The sequence below is a fragment of the Epinephelus moara genome, chromosome 10, assembly GCF_006386435.1.
Source record: "Epinephelus moara isolate mb chromosome 10, YSFRI_EMoa_1.0, whole genome shotgun sequence".
NCBI classification, from domain to species: Eukaryota; Metazoa; Chordata; class Actinopteri; order Perciformes; family Serranidae; genus Epinephelus; species Epinephelus moara.
The window spans coordinates 26,199,015-26,225,034 of NC_065515.1; the positions used below are offsets into that span (position 1 = coordinate 26,199,015).

General features: G+C 42.1%; 1 protein-coding gene across 5 annotated transcripts in view; it reads right to left on the bottom strand.

Moving 5' to 3' along the window:
• The window catches only part of lrp8 (low density lipoprotein receptor-related protein 8, apolipoprotein e receptor), a 267,040-nt gene that overhangs the window by 71,321 nt on the left and 169,699 nt on the right, over positions 1-26,020 (bottom strand). For all 5 annotated transcript variants that reach the window (XM_050054743.1, XM_050054742.1, XM_050054740.1 and 2 more), the window contains exons 7-13: positions 25,667-25,789; positions 21,868-21,987; positions 19,417-19,542; positions 11,181-11,352; positions 7,567-7,791; positions 6,732-6,850; positions 3,709-3,848 (exon numbers count right to left, since the gene is read on the bottom strand). In XM_050054743.1, coding sequence (XP_049910700.1) covers positions 3,709-3,848; positions 6,732-6,850; positions 7,567-7,791; positions 11,181-11,352; positions 19,417-19,542; positions 21,868-21,987; positions 25,667-25,789 — 1,025 coding nt within the window. The remainder of the gene's footprint in view (positions 1-3,708; positions 3,849-6,731; positions 6,851-7,566; positions 7,792-11,180; positions 11,353-19,416; positions 19,543-21,867; positions 21,988-25,666; positions 25,790-26,020) is intronic.

Below are 26,020 nucleotides of genomic sequence, written 5' to 3' on the forward strand. Positions count from 1 at the left end.
CAAAAGGCACATCTGCCTCATTTTGGCTGTGGTATCCTGATACTACTCAGAACCGTGATACTTTCACTGGTATCGTACCGTGGGTCCCAATTTTGGTACCGTGACAACACTAATCTGGAGAGAGTATGAGAGTGGGAGAGACTGTGTGGATGTGTGTGGAGAGAGTGGGAGAGGGAGAGACTGTGGGTGTGGAGGGGGGACAGATAAAGACAGTATGAGAGGGAGAGACTGTGTTTGTGTGTATCTCTATTCATGGTTATTCATTTGTGTGTGAGATAAATAAATCTGGCTTTGAAAATTGGAATTGTATGGATTTTGATTTTATGTCATTTCGTGTTTGTGTGAGAGAGGGAGTGCGTTTGTAAGCACAGGGTGTATGATGTGGCTCTTTGTACTACCACGGTAATTTGTGTGGCTCTTGGTCTCTGACTGGTTGGCCACCCCTGATCTAATATTTCTGAGTAAGAAAGGGTCAAAATTGGCCTAAATGGCAGAGCCATTATTCTTTTTGCTAAATCAACATCCTCGTGTAAATAAACGCTACACCATTATCTGATGCAAAGTATGGCATGTTACACAAATGAGCTAAAGGTGGCGCAGTAAGCAGTTTAACACAGACCCAGACCCTGAGTCAAAAACGCTCCCTTGAGGCTCATTTCCCAGATAAGACACAAACTAAATTAAACGGACTAAAAAAGGTTCAGTGTTTCAGTTCACAACTTGTGCCAGGCAACTCCACAAAAAACAAACTTCCCATTATCGGTCTGTTGGGACCACGACAATCTGCCGCACTGCTAAAGGATTTTTAATTTGGTCTGTATCATAACCAGAACAGAACAAAGACCAGAAGAGCTGAGGGCTATTAATCTCCAGGGATGAACTTTCACTGCCTGCCTGAAACGTTGGTTTTCTTCCTGTTTTTTTTCTTTCCTTTAACACATACACACATATCCGAGCACACATGCAGGCACACGTAGCTGGACATGATGGATGTCCCCTCTTCCTTTTGCTTCTCATCATCACAGTGTGTGCAGCAACGAGAGGAATGGAGAAAGCACTTCCTACTGATCGCATTTCACCTCCTCTCTTTCTCGCCCTCATTGTTGCTCTGCTCTCCTCTGCTTCTCTTTCCCACCTTCCACATCATCTATACTTGATGGGCTCTAACAGACTGACTCACTCCTGCCTCAATAAATACGCCCAAATTAGTTTCATCGATTGCTGCGCTCTGCTGTGACTCTACATTGGTCAGCCCTTGAAAACATGATTCCTTTCCTGGGTTTATCTTTCCACTATACTTTTAAAACATCTCCATCTCTCATTTCTCCTCAGTCAATCTCTCAGACAAGTATGTCAGCCAAATATCAACAACTCTAGATAAAAATAACAGCAAAAACTCATGTCCAATGCTTATATTTGGCTCAGAGAAAATCTAAAAATACACTGCCAAGATGGGAAACATCAAACAAGATAGGACAGACCTATTTTTCGGCATGTATCTACACTTCGGAGGTCAAATAAGGACGTTAGCATCTTGACTGCCTTACAGGTAGAGACCTCCTCTACGCACTGCCAAGTGCTTGCAGGTGATCCATGCGAAGTCCCAAAGTGGGAAATTGAAAATAAACATATATTGATGCTGTATTTTGAGGTTATCATTCCCTTGCTGTCTTTTAACTAGTGCAGTGCCCGTTCAAAATATGCTTGCTCAGAACGAGCTGATTGCTTGGCCTGTGGTGCTGCTGCTTGCAGCTTTCTTAAGAACCGCTCCGATGAACGACTTCACACTCGATGCTTCCTTGGTTGCTGAACAATACAGCTATAGATTTATTACCAAGATCAGATAAGAAAAATATGCATTATATGGATTTTATGCACAATAAAATCTGATGCATCGTTATTCATTAAGCTATCCAGCATTGTATTAGAATTGAAAGCCTCACCTTGATCAGGTGTTAGATTTCATGTGAATGTGTGTTCAAAGCCAGAGAAAAGGTGAAAGTAAAACAAGACAACGTTTTCCTGGGGCCCCTATATCACTGAATCCGTCTCTGAAAAACACACCCAAGTCTTGGCTACTCGCAGTCAGAAACACTGGTAAAATACACTTAGCTGGTGTGATTTCAAAATAGACATAGTAGCTGCTTACTTTGACATAACCACCATGGTTATTAGCAGAGCCATTTCGCTAGTGGTTAGTTTATTAGTGTTACAAGCTACCATGGCAAAAAAAACACATTCAAGTTGCAGGTACTTTTGGTCAGAAAAAGCAGTGAAATAAGCTTAACGAAACATGAACAACTCATTCTGCAAAGCCCTACAGACCTGCCTCTGCTGCTGTACAGAGCGCTCTCCACTTGTTTGGTCAAACTTTATTATCACCAAGTCTGACACCAAATTTCGGTTTAGATCGGATGAGAGGTTCTCGAGGTAAACAAAGAACACATACATGCATACATATACGTTAGGGCATTCACGAATACTGCATCTTAGAAATCATTGACTACTCCCAAAAAGAAGTCTAGAACTAGTTGCAGCTTTATCATATTTCTTTTTACCCCCAATTATCAATAAACGTCAAAAAGGTCTCAAATACAACTAACGTAAGTGGGACCCACCTGGGGTAGCAGATTCCTGTGCTGGTTCTGAGAGGCTGGTTTCAACGATTCGCAATTTGACTGGACTAAATCTCCAGCAGGCTTTTCTGAGCTGTAGATTCTACTTGATTGCAGCAATAATTGAAATAATTGAATTTCCCATCAGGGGGATTAATAAAAGTATATATATAAAACAATAATGCGACTGCTTTCTTGCAGGGATAAAAGGAGTCTTTCCTTCTTTAAAGACTATATAGGGAAACACTGCTGATTTTCAACCAGCTCTGTGTACCGCAGTGTGTGCAGTGTATGCAGATGGACAGTGTTGGCCTTCCCTCTGTGTCCCAGCACCCAGACCCCCAGGCTCATTAACTGGCAGGGGGTCTGCAAGTGAACGTATCAACCGGCAGATGAGTGGGGACTTTTGCTGGTGGTATGGAGGGAGTTGGAGCTTTGTTTATTTTACAGATAAATGATTAGTCGACAACGATGTAGAGTGTCAACTACTGGTTTTGATAGTCAACTGCTCAGTGAAACCCCAAATTTACATAGACATAGACAGACAGATTCCTTGCTTTATAGTTAGATATTGTGGCAGGCCTCATTTATGCTGTTTAAGCAAGCTGCTTTGAAATTAATTGCACCATTATGCCAAAATCAGTTAATTTGTATTTTTTGCTTTTATTATCCTGATATTTTCATAGACTAAGATACTTAATATCTGGCTGAACAAGGGGGTGAATATATTTTTGTAAAGTTAAACCTCAGTGGTGCTCTTGCATATTTCAGAGGCTAAAAAGCTAGACTGTGCAAGAGTGCAGTTGGAGCCTCTGTGACTTGCTTTGCACAACATGAAGCAGTGACATAAAACCAATGGCAACCCTGAAAGAAGGAAACGGAGCTCAAAACATCTGGTATGCTGTGGAAAATGGGATGGACTACAGAATTGCTTAAATATAAAGCTATCTGTTGTAATGGGATAATTCTTAAAAGCATGGTGCGGTAAGTTTTACTCCTTGTGCTAACAAAGAATCAGCATACGTAAAGATTTAAAGCTCGAAAATACCATTGCATTGACTGATTCTGGGGCTGTATTTTAATCTTTCCATACCTCAAACACAGTTAGGGCGAAGGGGTGTCCCAGGTGGTGATGGGAGGACAGCAGCACTTTGCGGTTATCCCCATTCAGATCCACACTGGACAGCAGGTGCAGCTTGGAGTCCACCCAGTAGAGACGTCTGTTAGACAAGTCTGAGAAGATGGAGGAGGAAAAGAGAGAAGAGGAGAACAAAACCAAGGAGGACAAGAAAAAAGGAGGGAGAGATGGAGGCAAATGGAGAGAGAGAGGTCATTCCATGAGAAAAGGCCTAGGGTGAGAGGTATATGAATGTAATGGCCCAGTAGTCACACCATCAATCTTCTTTGACATGACGGCTGAGGCCCTGCGCTGAGAAAACACAGATGTGATTGTAATATTGCCGGTTGGCTTCTTTGTGGGGGAAAATGTACGTGCCCTTGAGCAAACTGATTAGTCTTGCCGGACTTTCGTTAAAGGAACACTTTGCTGTTTTACAATTCTATCAACCATGTATGGGTCCTCAACACTGGTTTACCTTAGGACTCCGTTTTTGTGCTCTTGCTGTGGACCACAAAGTAACGCTGTGGCTGACATGAATATTTAAATTAGAGATTCCATCAAATTTGACAGCGAGGGACATGAATCAGAAATGACCTTTGCCGGTTGTACAAGAAGAAGGACTTGCAGTTAATCAAGTATTTTTACCAGGGGTGTAAATCACAAGTTTCATCATGATTTGATATATTGATTCTTTAGATAGTGACACGATATTCTCTAAACTCACAAAGTCTGCCACGATACGATTTTGAGGTGAGGTGAGGTGCTAGGCCTTTATCACTGTTTGAATGTGAACTCTTTCCTCGCCATTGACGAGATTTTCCGGCAATCCATGTTTACACTGTTATAAGATAGGGGGCACTGTTACACATCTTGTGAAATAGAACAGCACTGCCATCTCCAAAAACAAACGAAGAGGAAGATATGCTGGAAATCGGAAGGAAGATGTAGCAGCTTGAAAAATGTTGGCGCCGACAGAAAAGTCTACGGTTGCGCAAGCTGTGGAGATGTCGATGGACTCAGACTCTGACAATTCCTGTTTTGATCCACATTCTAAATCCGATTTTGGACAAAGAAGCAAACGAGTTTGGTGGGACGAAACGGGTTCTCCACGACGGCGACAGTGACACATGGACAAGACGACCACAGAGGAGACGGAGACAACAGAACACTCACTGAATGTGGCAACGTGTTCCGCTATACCTCAAAGAGAATATTGTTTTCGTTATCATTATCATTATTATTATTTTAATTTTCATTAATACAATTCAAAGTGACATAAGGAAATGAGAAAAAACAAAAAAAGGCAAATGTGAATTTGATTTTATACCTGAAAATAAATGTCTTTGACAAAAATGCATTTTTCTGTGTTGTTTTTTATTTTATTTTATGAAAATGCACAAATTCAACTCTTTATAAAAAAGAAATGGGGAATAAGATAGAATAACATATTTTTTGTGTTTAAAAACATAATGTCTCCTCTTTAGTTTCATGTATACACTGTTTACATATTCATAGAACCAATTATTCTGTGAGTCTTTAAAGATTAGTGAATATGATCAAAAATGCTGGCGGTGACTGGCAACTTAAAAATAATACTCTGGCAGGGAAAGTATCAAGTAAAGAGGTGCGCTTGGACAAAAATGGTGACACAGTCATGCCATGGAAATTTCAAAATGAAGGTGTATCTTAAAGATGACGATATGTGTTGATGTTTTCACTTTGCGTTGATAATACTCGGTCCTTGATCTTTGAATCGATATATCAGTGTGGATCGATGTATTGTTACAGATAATATTACATCTTATTATTAAAATGTTGGATTTTTAATAAACAATTTACCACATAAATTCATACAAAGTAGAAAAGAGTGCTGCCGAATAAAAAAAGCTACGAAGTTGGACATCCTTGGAAAACTAATTTAAAAAATCCCCAAATTAAAATGGCCATAAATACTGATATTAATTCAGCATCTGAAGTTAAATATAACAAATTATTTTCCCTAGATTAATTTGTTTTTGCAAATCAGTACTGCAGTTTAACCCTCATATGAGGTGAAAGAACTTGAGTAGAACATTTGTATTTTCTTAAATTCGAAAGGTTTTGTCAGCATAAATTCCGGTTAAATTCCACACTGGTGCAATAATGGCAGTAACAATACTGTTACTTCCTTTTTAATATAAGGAGACCACGTCAGTTACAAAAATCAGGAGCTTGATCACATTCCTAATATGCAATAGGCTAGTCAGCTGGGTAAACCTAAAAGGAAGTGATTCAACATTATGATGCCAGAAAAAGAACAGGAAAAACCAGAGTTATTTTCATTCACAACTTCACCTCCTGACTCAGACAATCAACTGTTCTGTTCGCTGCTCTGCATGAAATCAATGACCAAGGGGGGAAAAAAAAAAATCCACCCCTTCTTCAGCAGCGGTCTGGCCAACTCTCTCATTCGCCTTACTCTAAAAAATAATTTGTTTTCATACAGATGTAGTGACACCTCAATTCCACAGAGTGTGGCAACTGCATGCCTCTCTTTCTCCTCAGGCAAGGGCAGCTGAGAGAAATTGGCTGGTGCCGCGGAGGGAGTTGAAAGGGATGATGGGAGGTATTGACGGCGCAGAGCGTCTGGCTTATTAATTCGGAGGCCCGTGTTCGCTAGCTTGATTGATGAGAGCCAGACACAAACTGAGCTATAACAATAAGAGCTACTCCGGGGTTGCAGCACCCCGAGACTGTTTTCTTCTCTGAGCTCTTGCTGTTTGTCTCTTTTTGTTTCTTTCCCTCACTCTGTCTCTCTTGTTGTCTCTTCCTTTGTCTTGTATTTACTTGTTTTTTCTCTCTCTCTATCCAAAAGCAATACCAGCATTATAACTTTGTTTATAAAACTGCTCTCGGAGCTGATTGAATTCCCTGTCCCTGCATCATCTTATTGTTTTCTCTGCACATTTCAATGAGCCTTGCATGTGCAAAGCTGCATCTTGTCTGTCCTTCCTTACCCAGAGTGATTCCGTTGGGCCATTCGATGTGTTCAGAGACCAGAACTTGTCGGTCCACCCCGTTCATCCCAGCCTTCTCAATTTTGGCCTGACCTCCCCAGTCTGACCAGTACATAAACCTGTGGAGAGACGCACACAAACCAGTCAGACATGGATGGGGACAACAAAGCAAAAAAGATAAAAAGACCTTTTCCGGGAGCAGTGAGTTGGTTTTCATGTGTAATGCCATAGTCAAATTATAGAAGACAATTAATATGCGACTGAATCTACTGTACCCTATCACACAGTGTCCCTATCTGACACTCCATCTCATTTTCTCTACGAAATCAAATAGTTTTCCTTTTGAAACAGGCCTTGAAGACACAAGAGGAAAGTGGATACTGTGTAAAACTGCTGGTGCTGGAAACTTGGACCACTTTTAAAAGTGTGTGTCAGTGTGTGTGTGCTAAAGCTAGGCTTCATTTGCATGTATTTCATGCTAGTCTAGCTTTGTAGAGTTGTGAAAAGAGTCCTTTTGGGAACCTAAGACATCTGAGACAAAGGGAAAGAGGCAGATAGAGTAGACAAGAGCTGCGTCGTATCTCCATATAGTTGTTAAGCTGCTTAATCTAACAGATGGGTGCAGCGCCACAAATAGCACTCGGATGATGTAGTAAAAAGCCTATTTTTAGACAAAAAATTCTGTTACTTTATAGTAACATTGGCTTTTCCCCTATTAAGAGATTAGCAATAATGCCCACAGGCTTGTCCGGCCACCCTCGCATCCTTCCCTAACCCTCCCCTCAACTCCTTTGCCACCCTCTCTGTCCATCTGTCCAAAACTTCTCCCACTCACCCTTGGTGTGGATCGACTGCGATAGCCCGCGGCTCGCTAAGCTCGGTGGCTATCAGGACTTTTCTCTTCCTGCCGTCTCCCGTGGCGACAGAGACGCTCTTGTTGCCAGAGTCGGTCCAGTAGATGTTCTTGTGCACCCAGTCGACAGCCAGACCCTCGGGGGAATGGAGCGAATCAATGAGAGTCACCTGCTGGGATGAGTCACTGGCCTTGTTGATGTAAGCACTGGTGGATGGAAGAGGAGAGGTGTCTCAGTTGATGTCGTGGAAAACATGATATACCCAATAATTTAGGAACAGGCAGAAAAAGAAGGACAATTATACTCTGCTTGATTTGTTGCTGTCTATTCTGGTCTCCTTTTCTTGTGAGCAAAGACTTGAGTGTACTACGTGCCTTAGATACTTATTGCTGCGCGTGGTGGGGAACAGGTAGTCTTTACTCTAGATAATGCTATGTCAGGGGCACTCAAAGCTGACACCTCTATAGCAAACCCCAGGCCTCCCACCAAGCAGCACCTCCCAGGGAGAAAGAATCCCTCTTTATCTATCAGCAGCTTACAAAACAACCTGCCTTTCTCTCTGTTTTGGTCACTCCCCCCCTCTGTCTTTCTGTCTCCTGTCTTCTCAATCTCTCTCCATTTTCTTCTTTCTGTCCGTCTAGTCCTCTGTCCCTTCTTTTCCCTTCCCGTCTCAACATCTGCAGTCGTATAAAACAAGCCACTGAAAGACAACCTTGTGGGAAGGTCGGGAAATGCACTACCCTGTCGTCACATATCATCAAACCCTATCAGAATGAATTTGAGGAGTACAGATTGTAGGAGCAGCTTAAATAAAGGCTGGCGAGGTGGTTGCAGAGGAAGATGAGGGGAAGATGGATGAGTGAGGGACTTGGAAGCAGCTTGTGTTGTTAATTGGCTGTGTTACTGTTTGCCACCGCAGACGTCTTCATCGATGGGGGGAGAGTTAACCCGCTGCTGTCTCGTGATGGATAAGCTAAGGCTTCTCTCTTGTGTCCCAGGGTTTATTACAGAGATCCAACACCTGTCTTTCACTGAAGGTGCAAATTAAAATGAGGGCTAGAGCACAGAGGACGCAGATGAAATCCCTCATGTAATTGGTGCAACAGTGGTCTATCAAGGAGCTGTAGATTACAGACGAACAGAAGCAACCTATAGTCTATGCTACTCATTGTCCAATATAATAATCACATCATAATTTCTCTTCATGCATCCCATTCTTGTGAACATCACACATAAAATAGTCTTACTCTCACAGAGCATTGGTTTTACTCCTCACGTCCTTGTTTTTAGTTACAAATATTCAGATAGACTGGGATGAACAGGTTGGAGGGATGAATAGAGGGCAGACGGGAGTAAGAAATAAGACAGAGACAGATGAGTCCAAGACTACTGAGCAGATTGCATCTTTAATTGGCTGTATTATTGTTTGCAACAGACATCTCCATCACAGGGAGAAGTTAACAAGTCATCGACCCGTAGCTTGCTAATCACTATTAATTAGCCTGGAAAACCACACCGTCGCAGTGAGGGACAATGAGGATGAATCACTTTTAAATACACAGCTATTTCTATTTGGCAAAATGCTCCTTATCAGAGGGAGAGTACTGCACGGGAATGTAAGATGCTTGGGTTAAGAGCGCGATTAATCATGTCCCTAACCTTCAAGGTACAACTTTTTAAAACAGGAACGGATTCCTAAAACATACACGAACAGCCAAGCAATAAAAAGGGACACTGACTCTTTCACGTCATAGGGACCAGAAACAAAGTGGGGTTTTAAAGGCAGCCAAATTATTAGAATCAGTTGCCATCTTGTTTCACTTCATTAATTCAGTCTGATATTGTGTTGATGCCTGTTGATGGTACAACTAACTGTCTGAACCAGTCAGTGGTGAGCAACACCGCTAAATCATTGTCAGCTGACACAGATGTTGCTGTAAGAGCAGTTAATCTAGAAATCTAGAATTAGGCAAGATGAATGGAGGAATAGGCTGGAAATAAATAAATACATATTAAGTACTTGTGACATAGCTCCTGGGTCTTCAACAGGGGGTCAACGACTCCTAGGGGGTCCTCAGAGTTACTAAAAATACTGAGGCCAAATTACTGTTTGACACTTAAAGGTTTTTTTCCTTCAAAAATCAAAATATATTTGAAAATACAGCCTTTTCATAACAAAAACCCCATTTAATTTACATCACATGAGATAGGCTAACTAATCATGTGAGCTAGCTGATGCTAAATCACTGTATGGCACTTATCCATAATGGCGAGGTGAACTAGTTAGCTAACATTTATGCACTATTGAAAGATAATGGCCAATTAGCTGTATTATTATTATTGTTCCAAATGTACAGGCATTCTTGTGAGCTACAATGGATCGTTTTGTAACTCTTCAAGCAAGAGACTCTGACACACTGTCCACCTCAGAAACAACCAGCACAAGTGCAGTGGATAAGGCTAACGCACCTAGCCTTGCTGCAACTGCTACTAACTTAACAAAGGAAGACCCAAAAGTATTTAGAGATTTACCTAAAGTGCAACTCAGTTTTTTTTAAATACATGTAGTCAAGGGTCCCTGCTCCATATCTCCTTGAGCTAAGGGGTCCTTGGCCTGAAAAATGTTGAGGACCTCTGAACTAGCAGGTCATTGTAACTTTTAAAAGAGCCTTATGCTGAAGTCAAAAGGAGCAGAGGATCTGAAAGGTGCTTATATACTGAGAGTCCTTCAAAATAATATGATCCAACAGAAATTTAGCAGCATAATGGACGATGGTACACTTTTATGCCTTTGGGTTTATAAAATGTGTATAGTTTTTTGAAAGGATGACAAGAAGGTGAGCACAACTCTAAGCAGATTTAACTGTACAGATTAACTTGTTGCTGGCCATTTAAAGTGTCTGTGTGTGTGTTTTTTGCGGCTCCAAAGCAGAGGACAAATGGGTTAATTTGTCCTTTCTCTGTCACAAGCCCTTGAGTGTATCTCTGAGTTTGTGTGGCAGTGCGCATATGTGTGCCTGTGTGCGTATGCAGGTGAATAATGGTGGTGATTATTGAGGCAGTGAAATTAGAGAGAGCATATGGCTCAGCTGAGATGATAGAAGGCCCCTCCCACTACCTGTCAGCCATTGGGGTGAGGCACCCACACACCCACACACACACAGAGTCATGGTATACCTACCCGTGTGTGTGCACACAGTGTATGTGTGAAGGACAAACAGCTCCACCTTTTAATGACAGATGACACAGCCCTCCAGGTGTGACTGACACACACACACACACACACACACACACACACACACACACACACACACACACACACACAGACACACTCACATGCACACAAACACAACCCCCAGGTATGACTGTCTCTGTACCAGAAGGTGTGACAGGTTGAAGCAGACAAGATGGATGGGTAGAGGAGAAACAGGGTGACAGAACGACTGAGGAACGAGCAGGGAGCGTTATCCAAACTCCTACAGTCCTGATCCTGTATAGTACCATTCACGGTTTTATACAGGCTTTAATAATAGTCCACAAATCACACAAATCATATGTACATTGTGTGTGTGTGTGTGTGTGTTTGCGTGCATACCTGTATATTTTACGATGATATAGATCACACCAGAACATCTTGTTGGTGGCAACGTCTACGTCCAGGGCCACTGCGTTCTTCAGCGTGGGCACCACCTGTGTGTATTCACTCTTCAGCAGGTCAATGCGACGGATCTCGTGACGGTTGGTGAACATCAGGTATGGACTCTTTCCTAATGGAGCAGGGAAGACATTCACATTAAGATCACGTGGGAGCACATCTCCTGATTCGTTGCTATTTATTTACAACTTGACATCGGCAAGGTTGGACAGATACACCACAAATCTCAGGAGACGTGTGGAGACCCTTGACAGCCATTAACCTACTATTGCGACCTCAAAAGAGCACATGTATCATTCTCAACCCACTCTCTGCTAGACACTGGCCATTTGCAATACTGTCAGTCATAAGTGTGTTATTGTACATGTGACAAGGAAACATTTGCTGATCTTGACAAGGATACATAAATTGTAGCACAGATCCCAAAGCTGTCTGTGAAAGGTGAACCTGCCTATCTGCATCATTGCAAATGTAATGCAATCCACACTGTTCCTGAGCCTGAGACAGACAAGGTCATGTTGACTTTCATGCCAGTGCTGCTCGCTGGCAGTATAATTTGAAGATATTACATGCTGTCGTGTGTTACCAGGTCATCAAGACCTGAAAGTTGTTGATGTGATATAAAAAATATGTTTTAAACGTGATGCTGACATGACATGTCAAGGGAACATTTGCCATGGAAACTCCTGTCCTCTGAGCCATTATCCATTTTTACTAACTATCCAATGATACCTGTACACCTACTTTATGTTTTGGCCATTTGTGGCCATTTGCTGCTATGTTAATTGGCTATATTTGCCTTGACTGTGGCAAAGACACTGAAGTGCCAAAATGTTGGTCTGCTTGCACCATAAAAGACTCCGGATCGATCAGTGTGCTCCAGTCCTTTCTTCTCCCTTCACATGTACGTCAGCAGTTCTGTTAAAAACCTACACATACTGTTAACTACAAAGATAACATGGGTGGTGTTGAGTGTTGACTGTTATTCCCAGGAGGGAACAAAATGTAAGATAACTGAGGTCTTGTTTTGCATTTGTACTATTTAGGTCCTTAACACATGCATTTTTGATGATGTGAGCATAAATAAATCATCCAAATAAACATTTTAAAAGGAAAATCTATTCTACACACACACACACACACACACACACAGTACTTTTTGACACAACATAATGCTGTTCACTTAATTATTCACATTCATTATGCGAGGTGGGCCTAACTGAAAGCAAAGGCGGCTCAAAAACGTCACATCCATTAAAAGAGCCTGTATGTGTATGTGTGTGTGTGTGTGTATGAGTGCGTGTCCTGCTGCCGGATGAAGTAATGAAGCACAATGTGCAGGTGGATAAAGTAGCCCAACGACTAGACATGACACATCGTTCTATTTTTAGCACAAGAGCTTGTCAAAAGTGTGTTTCTGGGTTCTCTTCCTCAGGTGTGTACAGTACGTGCTGTTGGCTGGCACATCAGTTACCTGGGGCACATTTTTCAGCAGGCTGAAGGTGAGCATGAGTCAAGCATTTGAATAACTCTCATGCAGTTGACAAGGTCAACTTCATCTTTTGTACATACAGGCAAAAAAATTCCATAGTTTGTGCACATGCCTGCATATAGCAGAGACAACATACACCTAATCTCGCATAGCCAGGACTATCTCCAGAGCGCTGTGTCAGCGCTTGAGAAAGGTCTGGAATCACCATATTCTGCTCTGAGGGGAAAAAACACTTGGCTTGCTTTTGTTTCTCTAATCACACCTATCCTGGGTAACACCAAGCTCAGGATGCAGTGGCATTGTCCTTGCAAAATACTATTGAGGGGGAAATCACACAGTGACAGGCCTAACTGTTAGCATCACACGGCTACCATTACCTAAATGGTTGCTAACGGGTTTAAGGACAGAGTCGTGCCATTTTGGTATCAGTGTAAGTTTGTTTGGACCTTTTAACGGCTCAGTGTTGAATGTTAGTGCTGCTGTGTTAGCTTGTGCTAACCAGGCAGGCTCTCTGGGAGGAGAGCTTCTTCGCTGACAGCGGCATCAGAAAGTTTGCCAATCCAGGGAGTTGCGATGGTCCGAGATCAGAGCCCAGGGCCAAAAAAGACTGTATTGAGGTATCGCTTACTATGTGGCAAACCATCTCTGACTCACTTTGTCAGAAAACAGTTCAAATCGAGCATGAGAGTCCTCCCAGACGAAGTCAGTTCTTTTCCGTGGTGTGTTCACAAGTTGTTTTTTCACTGTAGATCTAGAACTATTCACCGAAAGAACAAAGCAGGCATGCCTTATTGCAAGATCCAAATCTTCATCAAAAGTTGAGCATAGCGTTAGTTCAGGCAGGACACAATGTCAAGCTCAGCTCACATCCCAGCTACATCAGCTGATCTCAAACAGCCCAATCAACTGATGGAGCAGCAGACTGATGAAGGCAGTCAGCTGACAGATCACATGATTCGTTTCTATGCAACCAATTGGCGAATCTCATTCAGGGCACCCTATTTAAACTGCTTTGGCCTGCCTACTGTTGCTACTTCCTCTGCTGCTTTGCACCCTGCCTCCACCCCAGCTCCTCCTTTTCATGTTGTGTCTGACTTATCAATGTCATTTCTGTTTGTCAGTGATGCTGCTCTATTCTGTTCCTAGGGGTCTTTGCTGCTGCTCTCTCTGCCTTAGGCTTTCAATGTGGGCGCATGGAAGGGCAGACAGGTGTGCTCCATCTGCCTCAGGCTTTCCTCATTTGCACATGGAAGGGCAGAGAAGTGTGCTCTCTCTGCCTTAAGGCTTCCCTTGCAGCCGCGTGGAAGGGCAGAGAGATGTGCTGTCTCTGCTTTGGGCTTTCCATGTAGGCGAAAGGTGAACGAGGTTTTCAAATTTGTTAGCTCGGATGTTGTCATTGTTGTTTCCTGTAGCAAATGGGATCTTGAAAACATTAACACTCAGATAGCAGAAGAGAGGGACACAATAGTTGGGCAATGGCAGGCTTATAGCTACAGTCCACATCCGGCTGGTCAGACTATCTCACGCCCAAATCCATCTACTACTACTCCTTTACCTCCAAACCCTCATCATCATTCATCAAACTGTGCCCCAGTACTTTCCCTTTATTTTAGCTCAACAGTACCGCTTTGCCCTGGATCTGTCTCTCTGCCTGTTTCCCTCTCTATCCTAAACTTTTGCTCTTCTTCACACAAGTACTCATCTATCTCATTTTCTTGCTTATTTCCTTTATCTTTACTCTTCTCTGTCATGTCACCCTCCACTCCACACTGTCCAGTAAAGCAGAAATGCCACGTAACGAGACAAAGTTGGGCAACACTGTCACACTGATGCACACGCAGACTCACACAGAGCCAGCCATCCCTCAATAGGTTTCCTCAGCCCCGGTTTAATATGGGCTACTGCACAGGGAGAAAATATTACATTTCTACTACTGTTTGGATCCAATCATTTTCCTCTGACTACTAGGTTTGAAACCATCAATTTCACCTGCTGCGAGAGAGAGAGTGAGAGAGAGGGAGAGGAAAGAAAGAAAAAAGAGACAGGCACAAGCAAATGTGATGGATGCAGGTAGAGTCGTGGAGAAATGAAGAGTAAGAGGATGTAATTGGGGAGGAAGCAAGAAGGAAAAGACATTAACAGATCAAGTGACAGCAGGGGGAGAAAGTCAGGTGGGTAGAGGGGAAAAGAGAGAAAGAAAGAGAAGCGAGGAAGACAAGATGAGAAAAAGAGAGTGAGAACATTTTGAAGTACGTATAATAAGGACAGAGACTGATCTAACCTCTCTTTCATCAATCCCCCTGACTCACTTTTTCAAGACAACATCTCTTATCCCTCATCACCGTTGTCGCAGCAATACGTCCTCCTCGCAGTGAAAAACAGCTGAGTCATTGTTTTCTTCAGGCAACGACAGGAGAGATGTCATCAAAAAGTGCAAAATTATCTCTCCTCAATATATCCCAGCTGAGCAACAGTCAGCTTTCTTAACAAGAACAGGGTCCCCTAGATATATTTTAATCTGCACTGCCAGTTCAGGGCCGTTCTGCCCCGTTAGCCAATTAAGATAATGCAGTGAAAAGATAAATACGGGGCTGGGGAAATGCCGTCAGGCACTGCAGGAACATTGATTTGATTTGCACCAAAGCAGATGTTTATGATGTGGGTGCAAAGTGTGGATGCAAACATAAAGACAGACGGAAAGGTTAGAAATAAATATGAAATTCTGCAGGATGATGGGGAAGTTTAGCTGCAGCTCGTTTGATGGCGATGGCGGTGTGGATGAGGTTATTAGGATGATGTTATGTCTGGAGGTAGACACACACGTCTGGGTCGCCATGCTCGTTAAGACACACAGACACATGCTATATAATGATGAAGAGATGCTGCAGCAGCGAGCAGGAATGAACCTTCTGTCAAAAGTCAAAAAGTCATCCCACTTGCTAGCTTTCCTCATGACAAAGCAAGTTATATAAGCCTTCATTATTTCTGTGGTGGACGGCCACAGTCTCCACGAGAAACTGTTGCATTTCCTTCCTTTAATAATTTGTGCACCAACATTTTAAAGTTGTGACCATTATACATCTCAAGATGGATATAGATGAGAAATAATACATGCAAATTTGTATTTTGGATTAACATTAACAACGTTCCTAGACGCAGACAGAATAAAATGTTATGTGCTTGTCTATTAAAAGACCAAAACTGCAGCAAAAACTTCTGAGATGAGGTTTGACAGTGTTCCACAACATCTCGAGTCCCATGGCAAAATCTTTTGACAATGGGGAAAATCTGACCACTGCTTTAAACCCATTTTGAAAAGTGTGTGCTCAAACTGTCAAGTGTGGAGAAAAAAAAAAACACTGCTCTTGGCACTGTGGTTAAGCCCGCAGTACACTGTAGATGAGAGAGAGAACAAGGAACAAGAGAAGAAAAGAAAGCAAGACTTCGGTCCACAGGCAGTTTGTAGATTTCCTCGGCGTCGCTGTGACAGCGTGTCCTGCTTTCATCAACCAGGTTGTGTGTGTACCTGTAATGTATTCCATGCTGTCACGTCTTTCTTGTCCTCATCCTTACAGTACTACTGTCTGTAGATGTCAGAAACGTTTACTTGACTACCTCAAAAGGTCTCAGTTTTGTAACTGTCATTAAAAAGCAACTGCATTGTCTGTATATGGATGTTGGCTACGTTTAAATATTTCAGTGCACCAAACCACTGCGACTTAACTTATTGAAAATGCTACAATATATACTAGGCTTTAAGTTGCAAAGTTTTCTTTGTATTTTTCCATTTTATAAAGTTGATGCTAATGAGGGTAGTTAGCAGAGCCAGTGAGTGAGTGTTCATTGTTCCATGTGACACTTCATATCTGCAGCACAGCTATTATTTGGTTGTTTAGCAACCCTGTATATGGCTGAATCCAGCAAAGACATTATTAACACTAGTTGGTTTTGTCCACATGTCCTTGTTATCAGGACCAAAGCAGAAATGCTATTATCAGTTAGTTTTTATCAGAGCTATTGAAGCTCTAGTTGCATCATTAAACTGTTTTCTTTCAGCAACTTTTACAATTATAAAAGAAAACAAAACTTTTCCCTCTAGATATGGTACTGCGGCGATTCTCTATGTGTTGACTGATCAGCTGTGACATAAAATAATGATAATAATGAGCGATAACATCACAAAAGAACAGCCTGCATTGAGAAATAGAGGACAGGTGTTATTTTCCCTAATGTATGCATTCATATTTCCATCCCTGCTTTTGCTCTTGGCTCTGTCAAATTCAATTTTGCATCCACTCTAATTCATGACTGACGACTAAACTGGTCAAGAAACTGCAGTCAGTGTGGATCCATCCTCCTCATACAAACACTTACTCCCCCACTCCTTCTCTCTCCCTCTTACACACAATAATAATAACTCAAGTCGACGACTCAGTGAGTGGCATCACACCCATGAAGGTGTAAACACAAAAGCAACAAATGCAATTAGTGTAGAGCAAGGCTTTCTTCGGGGGGGACTTAATGGACGCTGCCATGTACTAATACAAACACGCGCGCACATTCACAAATACCAGCTTAGGAGAGGGAACGCTTTATGGCTCCAATCTGGGACTTTACTTTTAATTAGCATTGCTAGTGTAGCAGTTGCTTATTACTCTGAAATTAATCTGCAGAGCCTGAAACCATGCGTTAGGATTAGAGTGAAATGCACTCTGTGTACACTGGAGAACGTGAAGAGCAGAGGTTATTATCTGCGCACGCTCAACTTGCACTAACCGCAACAAACACATGTAGAAAAAGCCGGGACAATAAAGCATTGCGTGTAACTTGAGGATGACGATGTGTTTTTCTGTGTGCCCTCGAGACGGAGGCGCAAATAACAGCCTGAACTTCGGTGTCGGCAAACGATATAGGCACTTGGCACGTGTCACATCTCATCACAGAACGTGACACTCCTGCCCAGTATCTGTGTGTGAACGCCGACGTGACTCCTTGGAATAACTACATGTTCATTTGTGTGACCAGAATCACAAAGTGTGAATGTGTGCTGATGGCATGTGTGATCGGGCGTACATGTAGTATGTGCATCGAGGAACGAGTTAACAGGCAAATGTGGCTTCATTAAGTCCACATTACATCAGCTTCATGAAGCAAACATCTCTGCATTTGCGGTCCCATGTCTATTTGTGCCTCTGAACAAATAAACCTCAACATAAACAATAATCCCGTCACATTTCCTGCCTCTTCCTCTTGATGCCGTGTCCTTTGGCACACTATAACATGTGCCACAATCAACAGTGCGGATGCCTCTCTGCATTACCTCGAATGTGCGTTGAGATATTCATACAATGCATCCATCCCATCCATTTATCTTTTCTCCTTCTCTGCTTGCCTATCCTCCCCTCTAATAAATGTCTTGGCATCTGACAAGGACTGTTTGTGCTGCCTAACAGTAATAAAGATTCACACACAGAGGCATGAAGCAATCAATGGTGGTTTTTATGCCACTTAGCTTAAGAGTGAGGGCCTGCTTTCTGCTTTAAGCTCTCTCATTACCAGACCAGTTCACCCTGTAATGACTCAACCTAAGACCGATGGCGGCAATCACTAGTAACACTATTTTCTCTCTCTTGTCCCACAAAAAAAAAAAGTTAATTTGCTGCGTAACTCAATCGGTTAAAGGTTTCATTCCCAATTTAGGTGAGGGGGTTTTTGCGAGGCATTAACACAGATTTTATGTCTCCTGCAGAATTTATAATGCAGCCAAAGCACTGATGATGCACTGATTATAGTTTCCTGCCCTCTCTATGTCTGCAGATATCCCTCTATTCTTTTAATTGGAAACAATGTACAGTTTTGAAATCCTGCTTTCAGCACTGCTGTAAAATATATATCAGCCTTTATCGTAACATCACTACCCATCAGAAGCTCTAATTTGTCAGTGGTAGCTGTAAACGTTATCTGCAGTTCTTTAAATGGTTGTTGACAGACAGCGTTGTTATCGGAAAAGGCAGCTGTAACACTCTGAGAATGGCGGGACTGATTAAAAACACCCAGAATTCACAGGGGAGCTTTTTCAAAAGGCGTCCTTAGGTGCAGCTAAAAAGCTACAGTTGCATCTTCACTTTCGGATTTAGGCAGACCATTTCCCAGTAACAACCTTGCCCGGTGCAGCTTTGAGGACAAGATTTTATTTTCATTCACACCACTGCACTGAGTGTTTACCCAGGCCAACGAGGGGTACAGACCCTGCTTGTGTCCTATGGTGAGTGGGCAGGCCCCCTCCCCACACAACATCCTTTTCCTTGACACTCGAGGGAGAGCAGAGGCAGCTGGCTGCAAACTTTTCATTAGTGAGGACTGCAGAAAAAGGTGGCAAATATTTATCTTTGCACAGATTGCCGCGCAAGGCCTGCATACAAAGCGAGCCTCTCGTTTCACAGAATCCCACAGTGTGAGAATAGTGTGGGATGCGCCTCGGTAGCTAGGGGTGCTGGAATGGGAGAGTAATTGGTGTATATATAAGAGCCGGTCTCGACGTGTGATTCCTTTTGAGTACATGTGTGCCCATGTCTGTATTTTTTGTGCGAACATCCATCTATGACGGTGTGTGTCTTTACCTGAACAAATGGGTGTGAGCATGCATGTGTGTGTGTGTCTGTGTGTGTGTGATAAATGGCTCACCCACGGCCTTGCAGGTCTTGGAGGCAGGGTCCATCTCGTAGCCTTCGTAGCATTCGCACTTATAATCTCCTTTGTAGTTGATGCAGATCTGACTGCAGGCATCTGGGTTCTCACATTCGTCTATGTCTGTGGAGAGAAATATTGCACAAAGACATGCAGATCAAAACAACATTATAGAGACAAACACAAAGTCATGTTCATCTGAAGAGTGAGAAATAAGAAGAGTACATTTTCTGTATCTGCTGTGTTAACAATCATTTTCAAAGAATGTTCACTTCAATTGAAGACTGATTCTTCAAATGGGGTTTCTAGGATTTTTATCTATCTGGCCGAGAGCGTCAACAGACAGGATTAGATCTTGGTTTGAAAAATATGCATGCTTGTTACTTGTTAAGTAATAATTTAATTGCCAGAAACCCAGTTAAATTCCATTTGCATAGATCAGTACTAAGACTATCATTGCTTTTAAGTGTATCTGAAGTTATTTTTAGCAAATATTTAAAAATGATTCCATATATTTCATCAGAGAGAGGATCTGGTGGCTGAAAATGTTTCATCTGCTTTGCTGTATTAAATTCTTCTTTATATAAATGTTGTGTCCACAGAATATTCCGCCAGTAACTGCACAGATATATTGTCCTTGCTGGTTTGTTTATGAGAACAGACAGCAGTGGCACATTTGAACAGTTAAACCAAATAAAACTTTAAAGCAACAGTCCAACAATTTGGGAAATGTTTGTTTGCTAGCAAACCGCGGCCTGATGAGAAGATCAATACCAATTTGATCTCACTGAGATCAGGATTTGGGATGTGTTTAGTCAGGCTTAGCACCAAGACGTGAGGCAGGGGGAAACTGCCTCCCTGGCTTTGTACAAAGTAAAACAAATCACTGTCAAGCAACTTTAAAGCTGTTCTTTCTATGCGTTGTATCTGGTTAATTTCACTTGTTTAAGAGAGGGAATGCTAAAGCTGGCATTGTGATTTCAGAGGGTTACAAGCTTTTTTTTTCTTTATCACTGTGCATTCATCTCACACGCAGCACTATGCAACATGGATATGAAAATAACATTACCATCATGGATCATGGAGCCACAAGAAGTTAAATAAAGGGTCTTATCTTCATATTTACTAAAGGGCCTGACAACCACACTACATTACAACTACATCCAGTGGTTGTTGGTCACAGTATTCAACTCATAACCTCTCCCAAATCATTATATTTCAAATTCTGTGGGGCAAATTTGCAAAGTAGATCGCAGCTGCTGATAGCACCTGGAATTGCACATCACTTCCAACCACTATTTGCCTTTGGTTTTTTTTTTTGCATTTGACTTAAATTATCCATATGGCAACGCATAAAAGTTGCCTTTGTGCCAAAAACACAGGCAGAACAATGGTAAAGAAAAAATAAATAAAACTTTCCTTACCAATAAGGTGGTAATGGTAATGGACTTGCACTTTTCCACTACATGTCACATTCACACACTAGTGGGCGAGGCTACCATACAAGGTGCCACCTGTTACTCAGCTTAAGTGCACTTACACACTGATGGAACAGCCATCAGGAGCAATTTGGTGCCCAAGGATACTTTGACATGCGGACTAGAGGAGCCGGGGATCGAACCACTGATCTCCTGATTAGTGGACGTCCTCCTGAGCCTCAGACACCACAGGTATAGAGAGGCCTTCTTCCAAAGTTTAGGCAGCGGGGACAGTGTGAGCATGACACTCCTTATAAATGTGCTTCAGTTAACACCATCATTGTGAAGATGCTCGTACAATAACTTTGATCTTTGTGAATTGAACCATCTCGTTTGCATAGGAAGGGGCCAATTGGGCACCAAACGTATGCACATTACCTAATTTAAATACATGCAAATGGCACAGGAACACCAAGACGCTATTTGCTTGGCAGTGCAGTAGGGGTGGACACTTTGCGAGTGCTTTAAAAATTACAGTTTCTTTTTGTCTTATTTGTGCATGCAAAAGCCGAGTTGTTCTTGTTTGAATTTGCCCTTATGTGTATTACAAAAAAGAAGATACAAAATGAAGATATGTCTGCTTTGGAGTGGTTGAAAGAAGTTGTTCTTGCAGCAGTTTACCATTACTTGAGGTTACGTCCCAGGCTTCCTTTTTTATTAAACGCAAATTGAATACCTGCACATTACTTAATTGTTAATGAAAAAGAAGCACATTTCCCAATACTATACGTCAAGTTGTTCCTTTTACCAGTATATGGTCTAAACAGTTGGGTTAGAAACCTTGTGAAACTCATGGCGCTCCCATGGTCTCTAACAAAGCTACATAAAGCATGATGAAACATGAGGAGGGCAGAAAAAAATGGCTCTATAGACTGCACCAGCCGAGGTCCAGACAAGGTGTGATTGTATATTAGTCACGGTCTTCTGCATTAGGGCGATAGTTTTGTCACATAACTTCTGATTTCTTTACCTCCACAAGTCTTTTTGTCCAGGAGTTTGTACCCAGACGGACAGTCACACTCATAACCAATTCTGCGGTCCCTGCAGATGTGGGAGCAGCCGCCATTGCTGTCTGCACACTCATTCAGGCCTGTAGAGAGAGGGACAGTGGATGGAGGGACAGAAGATAGGACAGGCACCAGAAGGGAGGGAAGTAGAGAGGAGTTGAATGATGATGAAATAACTCCAGCAGGCTATTGGACAGAACAATCCAGCCTGGATATAACACAAAGAAAAAGTTGCACAGAAAGACAAAACACATAACGTTTGTGCGTGTGAATAGTTTTAATCATGCTGCCAGTTAGGAAAAGTTAGTCCTGTCAAGTGTGGCTGTGAGCACATCAACTTTCCATTGTTAAAGACATCAAGCATAAAAGGAGGAGAAAAGGAGAGACCCAGGGTGTGTGTGAGTGTATACAGTATATTCATGGGCCTGCTTGTGTGTGTGTTCATGGCCTATAGCCACAATCTCAGCCAAATGCACCTGGAATTAATCCATTCTCCAACAGGGAGCTTGGCCACGTGTAGCAGGTTAGTTTTTTTTAGTACTTTAGAGCAGCAGAACAGATTGGACTCCCTCTCAGTTATGCTTCCTTTATGTCCCTTCCTTTTTGTATCCGTTTCTGCACCTCCATTTATTCCTCTGTCTTTCAACTGCCCTCCAGGGAGCAGAGAGAGATCGCTGCAGAAAGCTAAAGCTGGTACTTCATTACCGGTTTACATTAAAGATTTAAGCTGCGAGGCTACAGGTTCTGCTGTGAGACAGTGAGACGGAGAGAGAGAGAGATACAGAGACAGCAAGAACAGAAATGGAGAGAGACTGACAGAAAGAGATGGAAGGAAGTAAAGACTTTGAGAGACACTTGACTAAAGTTGGGACAATTTACAGTCTAGTCCATGTATTCTATCAGATAACAAATCACCTCTGTATCAACATAGTATTACAGTAAAATAAAGTAAAAACATGAAAACCAGTTTCAACTTATTCATTTCATCCTAGCAACTACAGAATACACTAAAGGCCAAAAGTATGTGGACACTGTCGACACATGTAACAACTTATTTTCAAGCAGGACTACTAACCCTGGTGACCTTCCTCAGAATTTGAAAATACTACTTTTTTGTCATAGCCTCAGTGCTACTCCTGATGGCTAACTAATGTTGATATATAGAATCTGTGAAATTTCCCTTTAAAAGAATTCTTAGTACAGCATAAATGAAATCTTCAGCAATTCCAAACTTATCTTGGCGGTAGGGGAGAGCTTCTTTCCTTTTTCAACATGACAGGCAAGGTCCATGTGGAAAACTTGACAGGCCTGCACAGAGCCCTGACCTTAGTTCCATCCAACACTTGTGCTTGAACGCCGCCTGTGAGCCAAGCCTTGTCACCCAACATCAGTGGCCTCACTCATACAATTGTGGATGAATGGCACCAAATCCCTGCTGCACACAAAGTCTTGTGGCAAGCCTTCCCAGAGGAGTGGGAGGCTGTTATAAGAGCATATCAATACACATGGTTTCGGGATGAGATGTTAAACAATTGTTCATATACTTTTGGCCATACAGTGTGACTTGATTTCAAAGGAACCCTGAAGAGTTTTTGAGCACTAGCAAAGTGTTTTTTATGAGTGGATCCTTGTTTTGTTTGTATCATGCACACAAACCAAGCCGGTCTCATCCCAACTCGTCAAATACTGACGCTAGGTCAGTGGCTCTGGTGTCAGACACTGAATCACAGAGGCACCCTTAGCTGCCATGTGAAATGAAAAGCGTCAGTTTTTGACGCTCTGAGAAACTACTGTAGTATAAAGAGCAAAAAGGTTCACACAGGGCGGGTGGGAGTGGAGGTGGATGGATCAAACAAACTCCGGACTTTCACCAGTGAGCCTGCTGTTTGTGTCCTGTGTGAAACCGAAAGTCAGTGGAGTTATTTTAATAACAACCTTGTGTGCTAGTGCATGTAGCATACTATGCTGGTGACACACAGTATATCGCTTATCGTCACATTACGTTAGTAACAACTGTACATATTTTAAGCCAAAACATAATGTTTTTTTCTCAACCTGCTATGTACCTTTGTTGCCTAAGCTTAAGGAGGTAAACCTAGAAATAAAGTTTTTTAACCTACATTGTAAGTTTATTTTGAAAAAGACTATGCATTTAATGAGCAAAAACTGTACATTACCTGTGAAAACGGACATTTATTTTGAAAAGAAACAATGGATGCAACAAGTGTAAATTGAAATGTACCTGGGAGTCCAACACTGACGCAGGAGGGTACCTAGCGCATCATATTTCAACGTATAGGGTGATCACAAAGTGTCTGTATTTGATGAGTTGGGAGTGAGAGTGTGTTGCACGAATGTTTTTCATATCCTGCCTTTGTTTTCACACTGTTCCACTGACTGACAGGTGGCAGTTGTAACTACTGAAAGGGGGCACAGCCTTATGGAAAAAAAATCAAATTTCACAATATTTTTGACCAAATACCTCGTTACTGATATTGCAGCAAAACTGTGCATTGACGATTGGTGCTATCACAAAATATTTACACACTGAGATTTTTGATTTTCATCAGTAATGTGGATGTAATGACTAAGTGGGTGAAGGCAAATAATGGGACAACTAAAACAGTCTGTTAAGCTCAAATCACATCACTGTACTGTACTAGCCGTTCACACCAGGAAAAGATGACTCTTACAGTATTATAACATCCAAAATCTAAGACAATATCTAGTTTCATATCACAATATCAATATATCTAGTTATTACCCAGCCCTACAACAAATGCAAGACAGTAGAGCCAAGTAAACATGACTGTAAAAAAATACAAGATTGCAAATGTTTTATGAGTTAGGAATTCCATTCAAAACATTTGTTAGACCTCAAGGATACACACACTGCCTTATAGTGAGTCACACTTAACATAAATATAACTTCATTTTGAGTCATTTTGCATTGCTTTGTCATGGCCTTGGAACTATCACATTCTCACTGTTGCAGAAAATGGTATTGCCAGATATAGCTACAACAAAGAGGAGGTGCGAGTCTGCCTTGTGACATACTTAACATCATGTTTAACATTAATGTTATGGTTACAGGGCAATCTCATTACAGTGTATATCCATCTGCCTCGAGATCAGAGCTCGCTGAAAGGGCAGCACTCTCACATATAATTTGATACCCAGATGCCTGGCTTGAGATCACTCTACTTCAGAGCAGGACTGTGAGTGAAGTGCAGTTCCCTTGAGTAATCTAAGAGACTTCGGCTTGTACTTGTGTAACAGTTAAAAGTTACAAGCTATATTTACTTGATGGATTTCGATTAACAGGTATGTTTTTCTGAACTGCCTCACTCTGTTTGGAGCTGGATTGCACTGCTTGTGATGTAAGATCCGTGACAGAAGCTCGCTAAGTGGTAATTATCTATGGTGTGTGGATAATCTGTGTGGTTCCTTATGGCTAATGTAGTCCGGTCACGTTTTCCTGGCTAAGATCGCACTAGAGGGCAGAGTCGCTTGGCTCTTTGATCATAACAAGGCAGTTGAGAAATGTCCTGATTTACCCTGCCTTGATCAAATGAAGCTCCTTTTACTTAGATGAGTGACCACCCACATTAGAGGCAGTTGATGATGCCTGGGTATGAGCGTGTGCATCGGTGCTATTACACCAGCATGTACGTGCATGCATGTATGCCTGAGGTGGTGAAAGAGCTAATGAGTATGTGGGTATGTAGGTGTGTGAAGAGAAGCAGAGACTAATTATCTTACCGCACTCCTTCATGGGTTCATCTGACCAGTCCTTGCAGTCTTTCACATTGTCACACACCTTGCTGCTGTCAATACACTCCCCGTTCTTACAGCGGAACTTTCTTGGCCCGTCGCACTTTGTGACTGTGGTGGAGACAACAAAGTTCGAGATCAGGTTCTTACTTACTGAACTACATCCATTTCAGCAAGACACACACAAGGTTCAGGGACGTTAGCAGGTGTTTTAAACAAATCCTGAACAGCTGAACCAAATCTACAACAAAAACCCAATCCCACCAAAATGCAAACTGCTAACATATCATGACTGGTAGCACAGCAAGTTCCAGAGAGAAAACATTTTCTTATTCTTTTGTA